Genomic DNA, 7,582 nt, shown 5'->3' on the forward strand with positions numbered 1-7,582 from the left:
TGTCTAATTTTAATACTAATTTAATTAAGCTATTTTAGCCAAATTACTAAACTCTTGAAAGCATTTCATTTCGGGGATCGTCATATAGTCAACTTGAAAGGGTTCAAAAATATATATTGTATCTACCGAATACCAAAATTCCCACAAAAATGGATGGAGTGAATGCAGCAATCAGACCACCTACGTCAACTCAACTCAACTGTATTTATAAAGCACTTTCAGACAACCGTCGCTGTATGCAAAGTACTGTACATGGAGCAAAAGTAAGTCCCAAAGAATAAAAAATAACTTTAAACTGACTTTTAAACTTGATGAAAATCCTCTCCATCCCCCATTTACGTCTTATGATATTTTTTTATTACGTAACCTGCGTCAGATGCCGTTTTTGGGGCACCATTATCTTAAAAAATGACGATTTTTATCATTCTCTTTTTAATCCCGTTATGTATTGGTTCCTTTGTAACGTTCAACAAATTGCGTCATCGAAAGTGCTTCCGGGTTGCACGGCTTCCGTGTTTGTAATCTAGCTAACGAGAGCTAGCCGCCTCTTGGCTAGCCGCCTCTTGGCAGCGTTCTTACTTCATCTAAGACGAAGCCAATGTCCTCTCAGTGCTGAATTCGACACGACCCGCAAAGGTACGTTCACATACTTGGGTCTAATAAACCAAATGTATTTTAAATGCCGATAAGCGTGATTCGTGCTAGTTAGCAAGTAGCTTCCTGGCCAGTCCACGGAACACAAGATTAGTTTAGATGTGTTTGAAGTTGTTTTACCGTAATGATTGTATTGTGTAACTTCTGACTTTTAAAGTCTTTTGAGTTTATATATTAACAACTCAATGTCAAGTTAAGAACCGTTATATGTAAATTATAGTCACTAATCCATTTGAAATAATTTGTATTTGACAAGGTTTAGGTGTTTTGCTCAGTTTACTGTAAAGTTGTGAAAGGGCAGAAACTCACTGCCTATCACAATCACACCTATGAACAATTTAGTCAGCAATTTACCTAAGATGCATGAGTTTGTAATGTGTGAGGAAGTTGCCGACTCAAACACTTGCGAGTACAGGGTGAAGGTGCCAACTTCATACAGGAAGGACAGTTTTGGTTTTTCCCAAATTGTTCAGTGCTACAATTTCTTCCCATATCTTACTCGCCATTTAAAGTGCCCAATTTTGAAATTTTAGTAGTTTCAATCCTTCCATGAAGACGAGCCAAGTCTAAATAAATAAAAATTCATACTACTATGATCCATGTCAGACTTTATTTTTTTCCGTCCTAGTCCATGATGTCGTTACCTGAGGAGTCGGGGGCTCGCAGAAAAGAGCGTGAAAGAGGAGCACGGCCTAAGGTGCGGCTGAGTCGTTCGGAGGAGAGACGAGGCACTGGCGGCGGGCGCAAAGCGTCTCACGGCAGGTGGAAAGGCTTCGCTGCACAGGAGGTGGCTGCTGAGCGGCCCGTCAGTGACGGCTTTGAGTATGGGGATTTTTTAAAAGAGTTGGAGAGCCGAGACCAAGCTGGAGCTAGCACCTCATCTTCCCAGAGATCGGGCTGCCGATGCCACGTTCAGGAAGCCTCAGAAGAGGGGACGTGCAGTCCGACGTTGGGGGCAGAGTCGACAGTCAGCGAAGGCAGCGGCAGTCGCACACTCCGGCAAAAAATCCAAGACGCAGTGGGGCAGTGCTTCCCCATGAAGACGCACAGCGTGGTGAGCGTGCCGTCTCTCCCTCAGGTGTTGTCCCTGTCGGCGGGTTGCACCACCTCCAGGCGGAAGATCCACCTGAGCGAGCTCATGCTAGACAGCTGCCCGTTCGCAGCGGGGTCGGAGCTGGCTCAGAAGTGGCATCTCATAAAGCAGCACACGGCGCTGGACCCCGCCGCCGGCCTGACGACCTTCCCGACGGACGACGTGGATGACCGGCTGAGGGAGCGTCGGCGTATCAGCATCGAGCACGGCGTCGAGCCACCGGCCGACGCCGAGATCCACACCCTGGAGGTCACTTCCCCGGCCGGCGTGGTGTTCCACAGGCGGCGCGGGCCCAAGCTGGCGCATGGCGTGACTGAAGCAGGCGGCGCCGAGCAGAAGCAGCTTCACCTCCAGCGGCAGCACCAGCTACTTCTGCAGAGCTGTTTGGACACTCTCGATGAGGTGGTGGCATCTTCTTCCGCCTCCTCTTGTGACGTTAGCGCCATGGGCTATCCCGAAGCGGCCCCGAGAGCCACACCTCCCCGCACCGGCCCGCACATTCACACTCAGATCGACTACATCCACTGTTTGGTCCCCGAGCTGCTGCAAATCACCAACCTGCCTTGCTACTGGGGCGTCATGGACCGCTACGAAGCAGAGAGGCTCTTAGAAGGCAAGCCTGAGGGCACCTTCCTGTTGCGCGACTCGGCCCAGGAGGACTACCTGTTCTCTGTCAGCTTCCGCCGCTACGGCCGCTCGTTGCACGCCCGTGTCGACCAGTGGAACCACAACTTCAGCTTCGACGTGCGTGACCCCAGCGTCTTCCACGCGCCGACCGTCACGGCTCTGGTGGAGCACTACAAGGACCCCAGCTCGTGCATGTTCTTTGAGCCGCTGCTGTCGTTCCCCATGCATCGCACGCAGCCCTTCAGCCTGCAGCGGCTGTGTCGCGCCGTGGTCAGCAGCTGCACCACCTACGACGGCATCAATGCACTTCCCGTACCCAACGCTTTGAAGAAGCACCTCAAAGAGTATCACTACAAGCAAAGGGTACACATTCACAGGCTGGACGCATGGTGGGAATGACCGTCGTCGACGGCGACAACAACTTGCCAAACTGGACTTATTTATTGTACTGTATATCCTGCTGTGTACATCCTAAACACACAGACAAGACAGTATGTAAACCCACTGCTTCTTTCTGTTATAATAAACCTACTGAATTTATATCTGCGCTGAGTAGCTTTGCTTAAGAAATAACATGTTTTAAATTACCGTACAAAAAAAATCTTATGCCCACCAAACAAACAATGAGTGGATCCGATCTGGCCCATGAATGGTGAAAATCTGTATATATAACTAACAGCTATTAGAAATGGTCAGATAATCTATAAAAATTTTGTAATGTTTTGATAAAAGATGTATTCTTTGGAAGGTGTACAAGTACCATGTTGGACAGCTATCCTCAGGAAAGTCGAAGTGAATTTGGCCATTTCTCAAGATGAAAAAAACGCAGAGGACGTGAGCGACGCGCTAGGACGTGAGCTTGTAAAGTACGGTCTTCCTAAGAATGTTCTTACAAACGTTCTTCATAAGAACACAAGTCTCTGTGAATTGGAATGGCTGCGTACTTATTAACGTAACCATGACTCTGACGTGTTTCCACGACAAAGTCCCGTTCCAAATGAAAGTGTGCTTGAAGCAAGAATACATGGATTACCCAGATAATTTTTTCTGCTTGCAAAAACCAAGCATGCAACAATTGGTTCATTGTGAAAACTTGCGAAAGTATTCCATGATGCAATTTGTGCTATCATAATGGTACATTAGTTTCTCTCTTAACCCTTTTTTTAAAATATAATTTTACGTGCATTTGTCTCTGAGCCAAGGGAACGTTTACAAATACACAAAGATTACAATTTTGTCAAGTTCACAAAACCATACTCTGCATTCTTGATTTTGAGAAACTTTCATTTTAACATCGAAGCCTGTCTGCGTCTGTTCCTGTATTTATTTTGCCTTTATTTTTGCGTGTGCGACCAAAACATTTGTGTATAATTAAGATGAAACTGTTCATAGTAATATATATTTATTGCTAATGTTTAGAAATTAATGCGAACAGGACCTTGGAAAATAATTGCAAACTACGCAATATCGAGGTTAAAAAAAAAAAAAAAATCACAAAACTTATTTTTCAAAATTGTTCAACCCTACTTCAAAGGCAGCAGAGCCCCGTCATTTGGGCCAGCCAATCGGATCAGAAAAGTAATGATTTATTGTTCAATCTAATGTATTATTAACTCACAAATAAAGCATCAGTTATATTGCAATTCCTTGATGGACTAGTTTGCAGGATTTAACGTTGGTTCTCGACTTAGAGCGTTTGGTTCACTGGCACAATTTTAATGAGATCCAGTTCACTCCATCCTACTTTCGCTCAACAAGCTCCCGCTGAGCTTGCTGCAATACAGCCTTTAGCGCTCATTTCAATATCCTTGCTGCTGACACCTCTTGAAAGTTCTTTAAAAAGGGATGCCTGAAATAAAATAAAAAAAAAGGACCTAAAAACATGGAGGTAAAACTAAGTTTTACACGCATGTGTGTAATAATGAAGCAGATCCGAAGTCATCCAGGTGAAAGAAAAATAAATTGCAATCTATATCATACTTTTGCACTAAATAAATACTTAAATTGAACGAGACAGATTTCGTCACACATCATCAATTAAATGACCATTTTGCTTGATCCTTTTGGTGTGCTCACCTTGGCCACATGGGGGCAGTCTGAGACTGTTTGCGTCATAGAGACTCAGCTCCTTGCAGGGATAAAGAAACTATGCCGGTGAGTACTGTTTCATTGTCTTTCATGTTGCTGCGCTTTTGTTTTAAAATATTGCTGCACACCCCTCTGCATACGTTTATTTCTTGTGATGGGAAGTGGGCGTTTGGGTTATAAAATGTAGAGCAGAGTTCTGGGCCAGTTGGAGCTTATGGAAGGACTCGTGAGAGAGACTAAAGTGGAGAGAGCTACATTGGATAACACACAAGGTGACAAGACTGGCACTGCTGGGATGGGAAAGCTGTCAACTTTTGATCAAGTAGATTGGGTGCCAGTTATGAAAATTTCAATTTGATCACTTTTAATTTCATGAAATGAGACGCAAACCAGTCGATAATTTCCGATAAGCAGGGGACAAGCTAAGAGGGTGGAATTCAGGTGTGAAGCAATGAAAGAATATTTACAGAAAATAGTGCCAAAGGGGAGGAGCTAGATGATGAAAAGCAGGTGCCTCAGGATGGAACCCTGGGGCACATCTGAAGTGACTGTCGAGGGGACGGATGAAAAGGATTTTAACTGACTGGAGTACGGTCTTTAAAGTAGGAACGGAACCCTTCAAGGATGGTGGGGTGATGCCAATGGTTGAAAGTCACGAGGAGGGGGGCGGTGGGGGAGTGGAGTTTAGAGATGAAAGGTTGATTGAAAATGGTGTGGAGGTTTTTGTAATTGTTTGGATTTCAACCATATTATTTCACACAAGTGGTGACAGCTGTGGTCCTTCAGACAAAAGGATGTTTCATTTGTTGAGCTAGGCTCTGCCTCACACGTATTGTACCAAAACAGATATTTTTTTTTTTGGCAGCAGCTATATCGCAGTGAGCACAGCAGGGGGCTGTATGGAGCCTTGTTCCATTTTGGGCTGAATGTGTGTGCCTGCTGCAGCTGGCAAAAGGATGGCACACATCATGCAGGTATTAGAGCCCCTGAGGGAAGAAAGAGGCAATTCTTCCTGGATCAATGAGCCCAGAGGGGACGGCAGTGCTCAAGGAGAGACCCAAGCTGATTGGCTATACACATTGTCAGTGTGTTTGAACCTCCCGTTCTTCTTTTTTTTTTTCTCTCGCTCTTTCGCTCACTATTGAAGGAAGAGATTGTCCTCTGAGTTTAATCCCCACATCTGAGCATCAAGGGGGTGGAGAATAAGCTTGGAATGTTCACAGCACCTGGGGACAAACACGCTGCCGAGTCGCCCGGCGGGTCTGCGAGTCGAACAAATGCTGCAAACCAATTCAGGCTGGCACTGGCCCAACTTGACTTGGTTTGTTCGGGTTTTTTTTTTCTGGGGGCCCCAATACGCCAGTTGTGACTCCGCTTTTGGGGCATGGGCTGCGGTCCAGCAACACACCTGATCCACCAGATGGTGCTGTTTCTACATTAAAAAGTGAACTCCACTCTCATGGATGCCATTCCTTGGTTAATAAAATCAGCACCCCTCAAATGGATGCTTCTTGAAACATGAACGGATGATGACACTGAAGGACTTGTAATTGCTTTTGTAGAAATTTCAGTTTCAGCTTCATCCGCTGGCGTTAGGCGGAATCCTCGTACCTCCAAATATCGTCACTTTTTAGCGTGTATATATATATAGATATATATATATATATATATATATATATATATATGTGTGTGTGCATGTGTATGTGTATGCGCAAAACTGAGTTCTACTTGAAGTATTCAACAGACTTGGTTCCCTCTCGTCATTGTCAGAGTCAGTCTCTTTGCTGTGCGGCTCTTCAGAAATGCTTTGCCGAAAGCTCAAACAACAGTGCAAACGGAGCACAATTACAGATTTGGGAACTTGGTGCACACAAAAGGCGCGTCACTTTGTGAGGTTCCTCGTCCATTTTGGAGAAAATCCAAGACTTTTAAGTGTGCCTCATGGTCGTGAAAAAGCCATTCAGATCCCCTTTACTACATATCTGCTTGACAGCTGCATGCTTTGTATTAGATTAGATTACCTGTGTGATTTATAACAATGGAGTTGGAAGAAGATTACTAGAAAAATAATAAGCCCTTCTGCGTATTGGTGCCCCACCGTTGTTTTGCAACACAAATTCCATTGATGTCGTCTGTGAACTCAGTTTCCGCAGCATGCAGTGTATGTAGGCCATTAATTCAGGTGAGAGTGTATGAAACGGATTCCCAGTTCTTGCAAAGATGGTTACGTCGTCTAGACATGTTTTCCTCTGATCCGCCCACCGAGCAGGCCAACATTTCTGTGATGGAGGAAACACTGCAGATAAAAGACTTTTCTCCCCCATTTCTTGTGGTTTTTTTTTTTGGACAGCAAATGAGGCTCACTGAATTTCTCCCTTTTGAAAATTAATAGGAACATACCTGCCTATTTTCGTCAAACCTTTCAAACAGTGCGCTTCTTGTCTAAAGCAGGTTAAGTCACTCCCGGGTTATAAAAGTTTCATTTCTTGAAAGTCTTCACAATTCCCTCTTGGAGGTACGCAGTCACTCAAACTTGATGGGGATGTGTGTTCGCCTCAAAGTTCTGAGGCACGTCTTTCAAATGTGCTCACATCTATCCATCCATCCATCCATCCATCCATCCATCCATCCATCCAAAATACCCACCCACCCATCCACCAAAAACCCAACCCATCCATCCATCCACCCATTCATCCTTCCTTCCATCCATCCATCCATCCATCTACCCACCCATCCATCCAGCCATCCATCCATCCTTCCTTCCATCCATCGATCCATCCAGACAAAAAATACCCACCCAAAATACCCACCCACCCATCCACCAAAAACCCAACCCATCCATCCATCCATCCATCCATCCAGCCATCCATCCTTCCTTCCATCCACCCACCCATCCATCCAGCCATCCATCCTTCCTTCCTTCCATCCATCCATCCATCCATCCAGACAAAAAATACCCACCCAAAATACCCACCCACCCATCCACCAAAAATCCAACCCCCTCAACCCGTCCATCCATCCACCTCCACATGGGGTGCAATAATGACACTTTATTTTTCAGTTGGTTCGCCCATTTCTTAAAACAGAAATTACGTTCTTAAAAGTATACCTCAAAACAGA

The 7,582-nt window shown here is 45.1% G+C and overlaps 1 protein-coding gene across 1 annotated transcript; it reads left to right on the forward strand.

Annotated features, from left to right (window-relative positions):
- Nucleotides 1-464: 464 nt before the first annotated feature.
- socs9 (suppressor of cytokine signaling 9) lies at nt 465-2,914 on the forward strand. The gene is made up of 2 exons (XM_088301375.1): nt 465-636; nt 1,283-2,914. Exon 2 carries the CDS (start codon nt 1,286-1,288, stop codon nt 2,771-2,773), a length of 1,488 nt encoding a protein of 495 aa, XP_088157501.1. The 5' UTR covers nt 465-636; nt 1,283-1,285; the 3' UTR covers nt 2,774-2,914.
- Nucleotides 2,915-7,582: the final 4,668 nt, after the last annotated feature.

This window comes from Idiotropiscis lumnitzeri, chromosome 7 (genome assembly GCF_059441095.1).
Source record: "Idiotropiscis lumnitzeri isolate Australia: NSW breed Sydney's pygmy pipehorse chromosome 7, RoL_Ilum_1.0, whole genome shotgun sequence".
Taxonomy (NCBI): domain Eukaryota; kingdom Metazoa; phylum Chordata; class Actinopteri; order Syngnathiformes; family Syngnathidae; genus Idiotropiscis; species Idiotropiscis lumnitzeri.